The sequence below is a fragment of the Gymnodraco acuticeps genome, unplaced genomic scaffold (assembly GCF_902827175.1).
Source record: "Gymnodraco acuticeps unplaced genomic scaffold, fGymAcu1.1, whole genome shotgun sequence".
Classification (NCBI taxonomy): Eukaryota; Metazoa; Chordata; class Actinopteri; order Perciformes; family Bathydraconidae; genus Gymnodraco; species Gymnodraco acuticeps.
Window position 1 is genome coordinate 3934989 of NW_022990966.1, and position 16472 is coordinate 3951460.

General features: G+C 40.6%; 1 protein-coding gene across 1 annotated transcript in view; it reads left to right on the forward strand.

The window, feature by feature from the left end:
* The window catches only part of brf1a (BRF1 RNA polymerase III transcription initiation factor subunit a), a 113692-nt gene extending 100895 nt beyond the window's left edge, over positions 1-12797 (forward strand). Inside the window, exons 18-19 of the mRNA XM_034235292.1 lie at positions 9404-9584; positions 11391-12797. Of these exons, the coding sequence (XP_034091183.1) occupies positions 9404-9584; positions 11391-11422 (213 nt within the window). The 3' untranslated portion in view covers positions 11423-12797. The remainder of the gene's footprint in view (positions 1-9403; positions 9585-11390) is intronic.
* Positions 12798-16472: the final 3675 nt, after the last annotated feature.

Here is a 16472-nt window from a genome sequence, read left to right on the forward strand (position 1 = left end):
TTTTATGAACACAGGGAAAATACAATATGTTCGCTATCTGCTTTACTTTTAAACGTCATGTCTTTGAACAGCACGTCCTCATTCTGCTCGTGTATAGCTTCTTCAGCGAGATACAGGCAAGTCCCTCCAACTTTGTCGCCTAATGTGATTTTAAATTGTACCCGGATTCAATCACAGGTAGCTTTACATCATCTTCAAAGTCTAAAATTGTGGCTTTCTGGACTTCATATACTCACTACTGTTCTTTTTTATTCCCCCATATCTCATTTTACACATTTCTCACTGTCCTTTCTTCCCAACCGGCTTCACACTCCTGCTGATCAGTCTCTTTTCTTATGATTTACTTCACTGCCATGCTCCTCTTCATCTCTCCCTAAAGAAGCAAAATGGCAGGAGTTTTTTCCGGCGGCTGATGTTTGGGAATTTAAAGTCCTGTTCAGTTTGAGCACAGGCTGCAATAGGTGACTGACAGTTGTACTTAAATGCTCGGATTCACATAAAACTCTTTATAAAGATACCCTGATCTTGGAGGATAAAGCCAAAGTTACAAGCTACGATGCTGAGCTGGAGCTTATTATTACTTTGACGAGAACATCCAGCAAGTTCAAATCAGTTCACATTAGGGTTTTCCATAATAACAGCCACTGAAGCTCATGGGTAATGTAGTTATGGGGCCATTGGTTCTTTATTAGCATGCCACTAAGGATGCTAGTACTATTTTTGACAGTATCCAAAGATTTTATAGAGCTTGAGATAAGATTTTGGATTAAGACTCAAGCTCATTTTTTCAGAAAGTTTAAGTTTTTTAAATGTACAACTTGGATTTCAACAGTGTTTTAGTTACTATATGTTTAATAGGAAATGTAGGATATCATGGATATTTCAGTGTTACATTTGTTTCTCCTTTGCATGCCTTGCACTGATATCGTCTTGGTTTACAAGTCAGGTCCCAGAGCAGTTATGCTGACTCATTCTGTAATGTTTTCTTAACTCTAAATCACTTACTTAAAACAGAAATCCTGGAGTAGAAGTATAAAGATATAACATTGTTGAGCAACAGTATAAGATATAGTGTACAACATTGGTCTAAATAATTGTTTTCTCCCAAGTTAAACTCTCACTTGACAGCGTGGCGCTGTACATATGTCGGTTACATTTCATCCTTATGTAAGTGACCCTGAACTAGTTACATAAGATTTAACAGGCTCTCAACAGAACATGTACTTTCAACAAAGAAATCTGCCACGGTACAAAGGTTGCTCCATATGAACTAATGATCAACCTCAACAGTGAAGCATGCTTTGGACATGTTATTACATTATCCAGAAGACTCAAGTTTGTCTTTATGGAAGAAATGAGTGATCACAAAATAAAAACGTGATAGTGGGGAAAACATATTTTTACTACCAATTATGTTCATCTACTTCTCCCACGTTACTCCATCTACTTCCTGCTGTTTCTCTCTCTATTTTCCCTTCCTTCCTCATCATTTTACTTGCTTTATTCCCTTGTGTCTCTTCCCGTTAATGCTTCACTCTGCTGCTGTCCTCTCTTTCTCGTCATTCTCAATCAATCAAATGGACACATTTTATTGAGATAGCCCAATATCACAAATTGCAATTTGTCTCAGGGGATGTACAGACTGTACTGCATACAACATCACTTTGTAAAACTCCCCAAAAGTAACCCTACAATCAACAGGGGAAAACATTTGTAGAAACCTTAGAAGGAGCAGGAATGAGAGCTAAAGTCAGGAAATAAGTTAGCATTTATGATAGTCTCGAGTTAATGGTTTAGCTCAATATGTATTAGGTTAGATGACTTATATAATGTCCGGCAGTGGCTCAGTCAGTAGGGACTGGGAGCTGTAGGGTCGCCGGTTCAAGTCCCCGACCAGACCTAAAAAATATGGAGTGTGGACTGCTACTTGGAGAGGTCCCAGTTCACATCCTGCCCTGCCGTGGTGCCCTTGAGCAAGGCACCGGACATCCCCCTTCCCCCCCTCACTCCCATTGCTCCCCGGGCGCTGTACAATAGCTGCCCACTGCTCCTAGTACTAGACTCCTGGTACTAGGATGGGTTAAAAGCAGAGAACACATTTCACTGTGTGCTCTGCATGTGTGACCATTAAAGAGGGTTTCATCCCTCCCAATTCTATCTATCTATAAAGTCTGTGGTTTACACAAGCTTAAGAAATGTGCACATTTGGTTCTCCGACCAAAGAGGAAGTCGGTATACCCACTCCCACCTCACTGGTGAATGTCTGAAGCTTCTTTGAGTCTTATAAAGTGTCTAAATGAGAATACTGAATGTCATTGCACCAAAAGTTAGCAGCCTTTAGCTTAGCGGTGGTGACGTGAAGTCAAGTTACCTTGATGCAGTTCCTTTATAGCTTTTTGCTTCTGGAGATTGCATTGACGCTACAAAAATCATAAAAGTGGAGTTAATATGTGGAGACTATGCTGCTGAGCAACATGTAAAACAATCATAAAAGTGTGTTTGCCACATATCTTTTTTACTGCAATAGGCTTTTGTTCAAAGAAACTATTGCAATGCTAACTTACGGGTCGACCTTCAAGAAATACGTCATCGCTGCACCTCTCTATACAATCCTCCTTTATACATTTCCTCCTCTTCTCCACATTCCTCTCCCCCCCCCCCTCTCTCACCCTTTGTCCGGCCCTCCATCATGTGCTGCTGGCAGCTCTGAATGGAGGGGCTCAGGGTTGGGGGGGGGGAACTCAGGCTCTGTCAACCAGGAAGAAAACATTGCCACGAGGGGCCGGGTCAACAAGGCTTGTTACTTAGCAACCCCCTCAACCCCCTCCCCCTGGGAACTGCAAGCAAACGGCCGTCGCTATTGGCTGAGGCTGCTCCTCACTCGCGGCTCCTCTTATGTAACGCTGCAGCGACGGTGCACAGATTTTAAAAGGAGATAGCCAAACTTTTTCAAAAAAAACGGATTCCCCTCAGCCTCTCCAGTGACCCAGAAATTAGTCTGTACATTTTACAAACAAGCAACGGGAGGAAACAATCACTTTGCAAGACGGAGAAAGAGGAACAAGTAGATTCCTGCCAATTGAAAGTGGCCCAGCTGTTCTGCGCTGCCCTCTCTCTTCTTCTCCTCCTTCTCCACTCTGGCACCACATCAAGACTAAAAACTAAGCACAGTGTGAGACGTGGGGATTGATGAGGTCCAATGTTTCCAATGTCGTAAGAAATACGAGCAGTCAGAAGATAAGACAGAAACTCGGTATAATATCAATATTGTGATGTGAGATCAGAAAGCGCGTTTCATTTTTGATATCTTAATATCACATTATCGGCATGGAACAGGAAATAGATGTCCTCTAATTAACATGCTGGACTGTTCTTATCTTTACCCACTTAGCCATTATCTCCACATCACTGATGATCATTTATCAGCATGAATCATTTTGAAAGCCCCCATCATCAACCCTACAGTATTGATATTGAGGTATTGGATCAGAAATAACGAGAATGAGGAACAAGTTGATTTCTGCCAATTGAAAGTGACCCCAGCTGTTCTGTCCTGCCCTCTCCCTTTTTCTTCTCCTTCGGTCCGCATTTAGACTAAAACCTCAGCACAGTGTGAGACGTGGGGATTTTCAGAGAGGCTTCAAAAATGTGAAAGGGTTGATGAGGTCACAGGAGAGGGGCTTTGAACTGCAGACAGTCGCTCTGGCGTTGCAGCTGTAGTCTACTTATGCAAGCAATAGTCTTGGCAATTGACGGCTGAGTCTATTTGAAGTCGGGTTCTCGGAGAAGCTGTCAGGCCGGGGCCGGCGGTAAAACCACACGATGTGCAGCGTCTTCAGCTCGCCCTGCAGGAACGCACTGACCCCCTCGTTCACCCTTAAAACCAAAGACGCTGAGGGCCAAAAAGATGTGATTGTTCAGCGCTTTCTCTCTTGAAACGGACGACATGTGAATACATTAAGTGAGAGTTACTTGGTTCACAACAGGGTGAGAATTAACGAGCAGAATTAGAGCTGTTGAAGTATCAGAGGTCTGGCTTTTACACAGGATGACGTCTCTTAAGGAGTCGAGATTCATTTAATGACGGGGCAAGAGTGTTTTTCATAATACAATAAAGGCATTAAGATAAGATATACAAGGATCCACAAATGATGCCCATAAGCTTACATAGCAGGTCACATCTTGCTTTTGTTGATTGCAGGTTGAGGCAGTAAGTGATTTTGTATTGCCACTCTGTGCTGCATCATAGAAATAGTTTTAATAATGATTGTTCCATCTTGGACGGCACAATTATTTAAATGCAGGGTGTCCGCGGGGTCTTAAAAAGTATTAAAAGTTGATAAATCAATTTAGCGAAAATGAAGGCTATTAAAAAGTATTAAAGGGCATTCTCCAAGGTATTACATTTTGTAGCTTGTTTTCAATAAGTATATAACTTGTCCAAAGAGGTTGTATTCTACAGTGTGCCTGAATGTAATCACTGCGTAGGTGTGATTCTGTGTAGTTTATTTATGGCATCCCGTTGGATTTGACGTCATCTGAACAGGACATCGCACGCTCACTGCTTGATAGCACGCAAAGGTCCGTTTATGCCGGTTGTTACAACATCGTTTTGGGGAAATGCAAGTTTGCGTCCAAATGGTTGGAAGATAAGGAGGAAGGACAATCAATACTGTATATAGTCAATGTGAGGTAAAGTGTGTCGCCAATGTAACCGGTTAGAACTCCAAGTGGCGATGAGGTCTTAAAATGTATGGAAAGGGTCTTAAAAAAGGTCTTAAAAGGTTTTGCATCTGACTTCAGGATTCCTGCATATACCCTGATATAGCATCTTCCTACATTAATGCAATGCAATGTGCTTTACGTAAAAAAACAGGACAAAGACGGGATGTAAAAGAAACAAATGACATACATAAAATAGAATTCAACCGTAGATTAAAATGTTGATACAAAATGAGTATGAATTAATAATCCCATATCCAATTTAAAGGCTCCTCAAGCTTTTAACCATCTTAACATTTTCCCATTGTGTTTTGATATGCTACAAGACATATTAATTAAATAAGTAGTCAAAGCTATATCACACTGTTTAAGCAGTGTGACAAAGACCATCTAAGAAACAAAAGCCATCATATTGCTGAAAGGGGCTTCCCATATCGTTTGCGTCAAGCTACAGCCAAACAAGGCATATCAGAGGAGAAGAAAATAACATAATATCCCAGCCAAACTTCCAGAGAAAACTATGGTTTTCCGTAGCTATTTTCCAGAGCGCTGTCTTGGAAATTATACTCAAGAACAGATTGGTTTTGCCACAGAAACTATATAGAAACCTGATGCTGTTTCACCCCGGGAACACAGTTCCAACATGTTGGCCGAACAGTAAGTCTCAGTCAGAATAATTTGCATATTCATAGATACTCGCATATTTATGGGGCAGATGTGAATAGTTGAATCTACGGAAGAGGATTAGAGCAGCATGATTTTTTTTTGGAGGATATATATTTTTTTTTTCAGAATTCTGACTTTAAGCTCAGAATTCTGACTTTAAAGTCAGAAATACCGGTAACTGTAGAGAACAGGCTTCAGTGAGAGACTTACACATTGCAGTAGGCAACAATGGAGGACGTGAGTGAATTTCTGCACACCAGAGGGGTCCAAGAGGAAACTGGTTACTTTGCAGCCCGGACATTTCCCCCAAAACACATTTAGACGCGATCGCAACACAGAAGTACCTTTCAAATCCGATCATTTTTAAGATCTTCTAAATCTTATTTAAGACCTTTCTTATTTTTCTGATCATATTTAAGACTTTTTAAGGCCTTAAATTCTGATTATCAAATTTAAGACTTTTTAAGACCCCGCGGGAACCCTGTTTTACACTCAGTAACGTTAACGTTAGAGACTGACATGATACGCAGCAACACATACTAGATAAAATTAGCAACATTGTCCTGCTGTTTTAATCCCCTTCAGACAGTACAGCAGGATTCATATTCATATGCTGATTATTCTGTGATTATGGAGTAAAAGGACAATGGCCCAAACCCCTGCGGTAACACTGCTACAGTACAGAGAGGGGTTATACTGGGCACATTTTGGATATATATAATTAGCAACTGCCTCCTTGCGTTGTACTTTGACCACTGACCTCTAAACTGTTACAGGCAAAATAATCTGAAGTATTGACGGCAAAAAAAAAGAAGGTTGGGCGATTTGTTTTTCCCCGCCAGGGAGCTGAGCGGTAGCTGTCAGGCTCTCAGCTAGCTGCTAGCTTAATTACATCTCTACAGAAACATGAAAACCACCAGGCTGTTGCTCTTGGTTAGTCACTGTTCCAACAAGCACAAACTTGCGTGTCAACAAACTAAACCATTATTTACTGAATTAGATGGGGGGAGGGGGGAGAGCATATCAACTAATGCACTTGCTGCTAGCTCATCATTGTCTGCATTTCACATTCTTATGGTTTCCTCTTGGACCCCTCTGGCGCGCAGACATTCACTCACGTCCTCCATTGTTGCCTACTGCAATGTGTAAGTCTCTCACTGAAGCCCGTTCTCTACAGTTACCGGTAGTTCTGACTTTTTTCTCCCAATTTCTTTTTTCCCCCTGAGATTAAAGTCAGAAATCTGAGATTAAACTCAGAACCAAAAAAAAATCCTTTTCAAATCCTCAAAAAGAAAAATCATGTGGCCCTAATCCTCTTCCATATGAATCCAAGACAAATGTATCAGACATTTTTTTCAATATTAATAAAAAAAAATATGGGTCTATTGTTTTAATCATGCCAGGGGAGGTGCTTGTTTACTGCTATATTGTAGCGTGCTCCCATCATCCCTTGTTGGTTTTGTATTAAGGCAGTAAATGCTTTATTATTACCACTCTGCTCTGCATAGTAGAAATAATTATAATGCTGATTAATCCAATGTGGCCGATGATGATGCTAATTATGCCCAGAACCTCTCAACTGCTGGACAAATGTGCTGCTTCTGAGTTATATTCGGAAAATTCCTCATTATGTTCAACAGGGATGTGATTAACAAAGCTTAACTTACCGGTTTCTGTTATGTATACTTCCTGTTTGTCATGCCATGCTTTAATGCAGCCTGCGGTTTGCTCTCAGTTAAGGTTTCTCTGCCAGTTGTTGCATGCATGAGTGACTACTGGCGATCCAATGTCAACATCCTCACACGTAAAACCCTGGGTTTCCTCATGTTTCCTGTTGTTGGTTGGGGTTTTTCTTCTCACTCCTAACGAGCAGTTTCCTCATTAAAGCACCGAGACCCTTAGTCTATAACACTTCAGTTTGACTCATTGCTCTACAGGCAACTCAGTGTTTGAAGTGTTACATTATCTTTGTGTAAATGGAATAATGTCTAACAGCAACACAAAAACATCTGTATCTCCTCTCACAGACCGTTCCTCCTGACCCATTTAACGGCTCTCACCTCCTAATTAGTCTGGAGCAGCGTGTTTATGCTGTTATGATTTCTTTTTTAATTATTTGTCTTAATGTTCTTGCATTGTTGCCTGTGTTTACTTGTAGTTAATGAGGCGTCCAGCTCCTCAGATGAGGAAACTGGTGAGGTTAAAGTCAGCAGGGATCTACTTAAGGCGAAAGGAAAGGAAATCACTGGGATATTTTATGGTTGTGGCGTGGGAGAAAAAACTCCCTCTGGAGGGAACACAGGGATTTTAGCCTTTGCAGACCATTTACATGCACAAATATAATATAGATAACACACAACAGGAAAGAGAAAACCCCAAGAAGCATAATAGAGCCTCTTTAAAATCAAAAAGCATAAGAATAGTAGAAAAATGGAAAAGGACAAGGGAGAGTTTGAGCCAAAACGAAAATCAATGTGCAGAGGAACAAAGGAAGGAGAGAAGGACAAAGAGAGGAAAGATGTGGGAAGAATAAGAGAGCAAGCATGACATAAAGGAAAGGAAGGAGGCAAATTGGAAGGAGAGATGGCAGAGGAAGATCCCCAGCAGGGATTTCAACAGGCTGTTCCTGAGGAGAACAGAAATATCTGCGCATCACGCTGTGGACCCTCCACCTGCTGCTCCTCCAGCTTTATAATTAGCCCCGGTTGGAGGGAAAGCGATAACATGCAGGTTTCCTTTTAGGCCACAGGAAAAACTGAAGATGATGGCTGTCCTCTGCAAAAATGTAGATTTGTTTCATTTCAAAGTCGAATAAAAGTCTGGTTTTAGATATATTTTATTAGTTTCTCTAGCTTAAGGCAGGTATAAATGAAGTGCTCCGTGGTGTGGAGTGTGTCAGCCTTCTGATATTTGTACAGTTTATCACTAAGCAACATAAACACAGCTCAGATTGAAGTGGTTCTTCAGATGAGTCGTTCCGAGGGGAAATCTTCTTTGCTGAAGCAGTTCTAAAAACAGATTGTACTGAATCAGACGACATAAAGAACAATGAGTGGGAATAGATATTATTGCTATAAAGGAAGGTCACAGAGAAACTGGGGCCATATTTTGCAAATATATATATATATAGTTTGTTATATTGTTAAAACAGGTGCAATGTGAGGACAAATACAATCAATGCCTCCCTTAAAATAATGTTTTTGCATTAATTTGGTTTAAATTCTGTTCTTTTTAGGTGGAACATGTGCTAGAAATATGAAATGGAACATCCAGACTCTTTGTGTTATCATCGTTTCCACGGCTGGAAAATGTCCCCTCTCTCTCCTCTCCTGACTTTTTATCATACCAGCTGTTTATTTTCTCTGCTAGCATTTCATCCTGTTCCCGTGCGGCTTGTTTTCTGATCAAAAACGGCCACATTTGTGCCTCCCAGCATGCAACTGGAAACGCTCCTCCTGATCATACACTCATTTTTTCCCAAAGGGCGAAAAGTCGTAATATTCACGCATGAACATTAGACAGCTCCACTAACACAATGTGAACGGGGTGAAATGCAAAAAAGGGCACTCTAATTACATTTTCGCCCCCACGCTCACACTCAACTCCTTCATTTTTTATTTCCTATCTTCTTTATAACCTCTGAAGGGTACTTACCCCCTGAGGCTGGTTCATGCTGACCCTTCTGTAGCATATCATTACTGTTGACTATGCACATTTTTTAAGAAGATAATAATGAAATGTAAGATTGGAAAGGTTGTGGTCACGCTCTGATGCTGTTGTTAGTCACATGTGGAGGATGCTGCAGGAGATGAAACGTTTCCACCTGCCCTGCAGCTCTCACCGTCACCACTACACCGCTGTTTATTATTTTTCATCATTTTAAAGGAAGTGGGGCATATGAGATCAGATCCAGCCTAGATTTCCCCGGAGGAAAGTCGTGTGTCACGCAGAGGAAAATATAAAAAATACTCAACGCCCGCCCGCTCACAAAAAACAATATTTCCTGTTTGTGCAGATCGGCAACTCCAACCCCCTGCCGGTGCCCGTGGGAAACCCCGCCGGCGGAAGAGCAGTGTTGGTGGAGAGCGGGCCGGTGGTGTACGATGATGCTGCCGCCGCTGCTGCTGCTGCTGAGGAGGAGGAGGAGGATGAAGAGGAGGCGTGTGTCAGCGCCTTCGATCTGCTGGGCAGCAACGGTCAGTTTACACACACACACGCACGCACGCACGCACACACACACACGCACAAACACACACACACACACAAACACAAACACAGAGAAAAACACATACACACAAATCTCAGTTGGTCTATCACTTGCACGGAAAACTTCCCCCCTTGCTTTTTCCTCCTTCTAAATACACTTACTTATCTTCTCCTCTTACTCTCTTGAAACAGTCTTTTAAGAAATGTACATTGTTACAGCAAAAGTGAAGATGGAGACAAAAAATAAAACACGATTAGATAAAGAGCAGGCACAAAATATACACTTATTACAAAGTAATTCCAATTTACAAGATACATTCTTATAGAAAATTGCAGATGGTTTGCAATCATTACGTATTAATGATCTATTCATGAGCTTTTGATTCATTTCTACTTCTGTCAATTCACAAATCTATGTATTGTTTAGTTTCTTTGCCTTGAAACTAGGCCGAAGAATGTTCCCAACAGTTAAGGAGTAATATACATTTTGACTTTAGAGTCTTTTATTCAAATCAATTCTTCACCTACTGAGATTGTTTCATTATTTTCACATTTGAATCTCGTTGACACTCGCAGTGGCAGACTGCTCTGTCACCTCTCAGTCCGACTCAGTGTCTGGACTGTGAAATAGTTTGAATGACTTTTGTTTAATGAATCTTCCTCTGAGGGTCACGGCTCTGTTTGGCTCCTGGCAGGTTTTAATGAGACCTCGGTAAGATTGAATTTCTTCTGCTTTACGTTTCTGGCTGTTAAAATGTAAGGTCCCTGACTCCGCCGCAATAAAAAAAGTCCTGAGCTGCTTAATTGATTCCTGTAGGGAAGCTCTTTGTTTGTACTCCTGCCCACCTCCACGGGGGGGGGGGGGGGGGGGGGGGGTCAGAGGTCATGGTCACGCTCAGAGCTGCACCTCTGGAGCCAGCAGAGACTGAGGACAGTTAAATTACATGATGGATTACTCCTCCTGCAGAGACCCAGGCTACACCTCTCACATTGTGCTAGTAGAAGTCACGCAACACGTGCAGAACGTCTTTGTGGACTTTACTTAAAGTGGTCCTAATATGCATTATTCTCCCACAAACCCCCTGCATGAATCCCCTCCTTTGGACTCCTTTGTTTACTTCTGGAACATGGTGATATCACTATATTACACTCGCGCTTATATTGGATAGTGCTCCAACACATTGTACTTGATAGGCTAAGGGAAGGGACATCTCTAAGCGGTTGACCAATCACAACAGAGAGAGCCAGCTGAGCAATCAGAGCAGACTGGGCTCTGGTTTCAGACAGAGGGTGTTTCTCAATCTCGAGTAAAGCTGCTCCAGAGCCACTATTTCAAGCATACTACGTCATCGAGTCCCGCCGAAGGACTGTTCCAATGTCCAGCATACTTGGAATTCTACCGAGCCCGGCGTACTTCGTTTGGAGAAATGTCGAGGCTGCACATGTGTAGACTCTGCGGTCTTAAAATCCCCACAATGCTTTGCGCACGGACCAATTTCCCTAAATCTGTGGCAGTAGAGGCACAAAATACCAATTCGAAAAAATAAGTAGTCAAATATAACAAAATACTAAAAAATAAAATATTGGGATATAAAGTTGAGAGCAGTGAAGATATTAAAAGAGGTAGCTTGGGACACAAATGTGCAAAATATACAGTTATGTTCGTGGTTCACATTTTTAAAATGATTTCTTCAGATAATGAACATTAAAGTAATGCATAATGTTAATGAAGGGGGGGGGGAGAGTCAGTGTCATCATATATAATAGTTAACCATGTTTTCTCTCTCACTTTACAGAATACGGCAGTGATGGAGATTATGATGATTGATGCAGGCGGAGGTCTTCCCTGGGTTTTACTCCACTGAACGTACAGACAATTTAGGTGTATCAGATGTTTACTACAGGGACACAGAGTGGCTACATCTACAGAGAGGAGCTGTGTGGCCGGGAGGAATGAGAATCAGGAGACAATTGTACGTGTGCACATAAAATCAAAAGCTGGGGAAAATCCCACTGCACAGTGCATGGATGCTGACGAAGATGGTAAAGTAGAAATTGAGGGATACAAGTGTATTCATTATTCTGGGTCGCAGGCTGCCTGTTATGGTAGTTCTGCTAAATCAAATGGTGGAAATATTCCACGTTTGTTGAGTCGCAGGACATTCAGGGTAAAGCTTGGATACTGGATTCCCTCAAATTGTTGTTTCAACAATGGCTATTTAAATGTAGTGAAGACATACTTGACACTGCATTATAGTCATTTAAACAATAGTAATGTACTGAAGACGTCTGAGACAACATCACTATAAACTGAATTAAGCCTGGTATTAAACTCGATGTCTTTTGTCCCGCTAAATATCAGAACAGTGTGTGTATGAGACTCATTCAGGATGATTTCTGTATCTGAACAACGGTGTGTCCTCGGGTTTAAAACTTTTCCACTTTGGTTGGTTGAGGTAAAATGTAGCAAAAACTAAATGTGGAAATGATAAAAACATGTTATCCTCAAACTCGCACTTTGCATTCATAACACTTGAATACTTCCTTATTAACTTATTCCGTCTCAACGCTAATAACCTATATCGTCTTTCAGCAATGAATTAAAAACATCTGATCAGGTAGCATGAGATCAATATTAATGCCTTAGCTAGTATTACAAAGATGTTGCCTTGAAACAATTGAAGGTTATGTGCCAATCTTTGCTGAGTGTTATCAAATCCCAAAATAATGACATTTAAATGTCAGATCAAGTTAGTTTTTTGGAATTTCATGGTTTGGTTATTTTTAAAGTTGGAAGTAATTTCATTTTGGGCTTTCCTTAATTGTTTTTGGAATATATTGAATTGTCTATGATAAATTACGAGATTGTGTCATTTGATTTATGTTAAATATTGTTCACAATTTCCTGCCATAGAAGCGTTTAGAGCCAGGCTGTTAATGCTTTCTCTGCTATATTATATTTTCCAAATAAGTGAGGGATCCCAATAAGAGAATAGATCTATTTTTCATTTTAGATTTTAAGATTTTTCTGTTGGAAAATGATAGTTGATAGGTGATATAGACCGTGGCCTTTTCACTTTGTCCACACAACAGTATTTACAGTAATGAGGTGTCTCCGTTACCTCGACTGCCTCTGTGTTGCTGCTACAAATCATTGTGTTACATCTGCTGCTATAGTAAAGAATTCACTACATTGAAAGAAATGGTTTGTTGTTCATTTTTTGTCAAAAAAACATTTGTAATCTTCTTTATATGCGCTTATATACGCTAAAATGTTAGGTTTTCCAAAAATACCCCGTCTATAAACATGTCTTCTCTTAAAAAACATAAATCCTCACTTTCAAAAGCTGTTGAGGCTTTTTTTTTTTTTTTTTTTTAAATGTCCTGACTTTTTCTCTTTTTGATTTATAGAGGTGCGAACTATTCAAAATGGCCTCATACCCCATTGCTAGGAGACCAGTGTGCTAGCCAGCTAATTAGCCTCTATATGATTTATTTAACTACCATCACCATCCATCCATCCATCCATCTTCTCCCGCTTATCCGTGGTCGGGTCGCGGGGGTAGCAGTTCCAGCAGAGAGCCCCAAACTTTCTTTTCCCTGGCGACATCAACCAGCTCTGACTGGGGGATCCCAAGGCGCTCCCAGGCCAGCGAAGAGATATAATCCCTCCACCTCGTCCTAGGTCTACCCCTTGGTCTCTTCCCAGCTGGACGTGCCTGGAACACCTCCCTAGGGAGGCGCCCAGGTGGCATCCTAACTAGGTGCCCGAACCACCTCAACTGGCTCCTTTCGACTACCATCACATTGTAGGAAATTACATTGTCCTGAAACTAGTCCCCTAACACTCTGAACATTCAAATATAGCACAATAGGAATACAGACACAAGGTTTATTGAAGTTAAAGTGTGATATTGTTGTTAAACACTAAAAGACACTGAATACAAGTGTCTGAAGAATGACAGAATCTTAGAGCTTTTATACTCTCTTTCAGAATATAAACATTCTCTGGACATTTGAATCTTATGTCACAAGCTTACATCCTTCACTTAGTTTTCCACATTTTTAAACTGTAACATTCTTTGGCCGGAAACACTGCTAGCAGAAAGAGATAATCATAATACCAAGGTTATCCTCTAGAAAAACCAAATGATAAAATCAAACACTTACAAGTATTGATTATATGGTCAGCAACAATTACTTCTACAGAAATGTCTAGCCAACTATTGAGTCATCCAAGGAGAAAACTGTGGGACAAATAATTCAATCAATCAATCAATGTTTATTTATATAGCCCAATATCACAAATGTTACATTTGTCTCAGTGGTCTTCACAGTGTGTACAGAATATCAGTATGACAATACGACACCCTCTATCCTTAGACCCTCACATCGTACAAGGAAAAACTTCCGGAGAAAACCCACAGTTTAAAGGGAAAAATGGGAGAAACCTCAGGGAGAGCAACAGAGGAGGGATCCCTCTCCCAGGACGGACAGACGTGCAATAGATGCCGTGTATAAATTGACAAGATAATACATTTACAACATAGGTAGTCCAAATGTTTGGAAATGCATGTGTGTATAATGGGAAGATGAATCCACGAGGATATCCATCCAGGACCTATGATCCAGGACCACAGCCACGACTCAAGATCCAGGACACAGGAGCGCAGGATCATCCATGACTCCGGATCCCGGCGTATATAGACACCAAAAAGAAAGAAATGTGGGGAAGCTGGGTTTATCGGAACATGAGAGTACACAGGTATAGACAGAGAGAAGGAAGAAGTAAGATGTCCGTTTCCACAATTGAACGTTTCCACAACATGACATACAATTTAGGAACTGTTTGAGGTTAACCTTTGTCAAACCAACATTTGAATATTTAAACAATGTATCAATGTACACCTAAAGGTCTGTTTCCAAACTCAAAACAATGCAAGGATGTTGCATTGTTTTGATTTTGGAAACAGACCTTTAGGTGTGAACCCGTCTAATAGGACTTTAATACAGAGGGAAACGTATGTCAAGGTATAGTTTAACTTTGTGTTTCTCTTTTTTGTTGATTTGATCACGTAAATACTATCTTTTGCTCACTCTTTGCTTTCATCTCAGTCCTTTAGTGTGGAGTTTTCCGAAATCCCGTTTGAATTAGGTTTTGTTGTCTTATTTTCTTCATGTCAGTGTAGAATGAACTTGGCATGAACTGTATTTATGATAAAAAATCAGCATCAGGTCTAATCATGACTTCACACCATCATCAGGGCTGCTTTTGATCAGACGAGAGGCTTCACTGGTGATGCGGGATCATTTATCGCCTGCTGAGTATTAGCAGCACAGTACAGTTTTCTGCTGGTATTGTTGTTTCCAGACATATTAGGTGTCTCTGGGTGTGTGTGAAGAGGTTCTTTAGAAATATGACTCACTGCTCGAAGTTGAAGGGAATCTAAGGAGGCGCTTACGTCAGATGATGTATGCCGAGCCTTTACACGCCATGATTTCTCTTGTTGGGGCGAAATTGTGTTTCCAAAAGGGGATTTTGTTTCAGCATCAGATAAGAGATGCAATCTGATGTTTATTTGGAAATGCTTTGGGACTTTCAGAGCTGAAAGCCAAACGTATGGGATATATATCGGACTATAGTATTTCTCTAAATAATGAGACAACCTGACAAAAAGCTGTTGTAGTCTAAGTGTCGTTTTCTTCCTCTAAGATATGATATTATGTTCTATTTTCAATAGGTTTGTTTTCACAATATGAAATGAGTAATGATAGAAATGTGAACATCATCGGACTGTGTAAATCTGATGGGAATAAGTTTGACAATATTTAATGATTAACTTCAGCATAGATATTTAGTTTTCTAGATTTAAACTTTATGAAAATGAACAGGCACTAAATACTGTATCAGGATGTCTTTGGGCTGGACTATGGTATACTTAGTGAGAGCAGTAATACAGTTTTATGGAGAGATTGTCAGTCATTTCGGAGGCTGCATCTTCCTCAAGTTGAATTAAACACATTAAAGCTGCAATACTTTTAAAACTACGAATACATTTACTTCATAGCTGACAATGTTCTAAATGTTGCAGTATATATTGGTTTTGGAGAACATATTAGACATCTGATTAAAGTTAAATGACGCAAGTCGATAATTAATGGGTAAAATCTTTAAAGACAACCTCCTTCATTTGTTTTAATCTCATCCAACTCCTTTCAGCTGTGACGCTGAACTAAATGAGTAAACATAACTGAGGCTCTTCTTTGAATATGTCCTAACCTTTAACTGTCCCTTTCATTCACACACAGCGAAGGACCTTGTTTTAAAAAAAGAAAAAAAAGAAATCCCAAGATTCAATAAGCATGACCGGTTCATTTGAAGTGCGGCTAAATTCGTTTTAACAGATTATTGTAGCGTGAAAATGTCAAGAGCTGTCTCAGGGAATGATCGTCCGTTCATACAGCCCAACATCTGAACCAGTTGAAACACGTTGTCGCTTCTGGCCTTTTGGAAAATAAAGATTTGGGGAAACTATTCAATTACACTTCCTATGACCCTCCGTCGTGTCCCGTTTCAGGACGACTTTTCTCCTAACGACCAGGGAAACAATTTCATGCTTTATGATGCTCTGTAATTGTGCTGTCAGGTCATCCTCTCATGCCTCTCTTGCAGTTTTCCACCCACCCCGAGGCTCGACTGTACCCACGCAGCTTTTCTTTCCGGTGCAAACTCCCGCCCTACACTTAGAAGTTCAACACAGCTCCATCTTCCTCCGACACCAAACTTTTACAGTAACCCTTACATTGAGCAGTTGGAAAGCAACTGTTAGTTACTCAAGTAGTGCTATTAAAGAACCCTACTGTGCTAATTTCCATAT